Source organism: Eurytemora carolleeae, unplaced genomic scaffold (genome assembly GCF_000591075.1).
Source record: "Eurytemora carolleeae unplaced genomic scaffold, Eaff_2.0 scaffold5078, whole genome shotgun sequence".
NCBI classification, from domain to species: domain Eukaryota; kingdom Metazoa; phylum Arthropoda; class Copepoda; order Calanoida; family Temoridae; genus Eurytemora; species Eurytemora carolleeae.
In genome coordinates, this window is record NW_019400963.1 from 1 (window position 1) to 522 (window position 522).

General features: G+C 38.7%; 1 protein-coding gene across 1 annotated transcript; it reads right to left on the reverse strand.

Moving 5' to 3' along the window:
- Window positions 1-160: 160 nt before the first annotated feature.
- On the reverse strand, window positions 161-399 carry LOC111717782 (PHD finger protein ALFIN-LIKE 5; the record flags this gene model as incomplete). Its single annotated transcript, XM_023493231.1, is given in 1 exon segment — window positions 161-399. A coding segment is annotated over 1 exon segment (66 nt), but the record flags the coding sequence as incomplete, so codon positions are not given.
- Window positions 400-522: the final 123 nt, after the last annotated feature.

Sequence of the window (522 nt, forward strand, 5' to 3'; positions counted from 1 at the left end):
TTTGACCCTTTGTCGTTTGACCCAGTGTCGTTTGACCCTGTGTCGTTTGACCCTGGGTCGTTTGACCCTGGGTCGTTTGACTCTTTGTCGGTGAATCCTTTTCGCTAGATACTTTTAAATAATAAAATAATAATAATAATATTGACAAACCTGGATTCCATTTCCGTGGCGTCCTTGTAGTTATAACTTCTTTTTCTTCGACCTTATCCTTTTTCTTTCGACCCATTTTATATTTTGGGGTGGTTCATCAACTTAAAATTCAACGGAACCCTGTCCCAATTTGTAAATAATTGAGTTTTCTTTTAAAAATTTGGATAAACATAAGGCATGCGCAGTGTTAAATTAAATGCCGCGGGTATTTCGTGTTTAATATCTTATTGGTTTAGATTATAGTATATTGAAGACGATAACACTGACGCCGACTGACGGTAATGTTACATCGTCTATACGCAACATCCCCCCTACTGAACTTCTGACCTACTAACTTTCCGACCTATTGCAATATCGGACCTACGCCAGCTG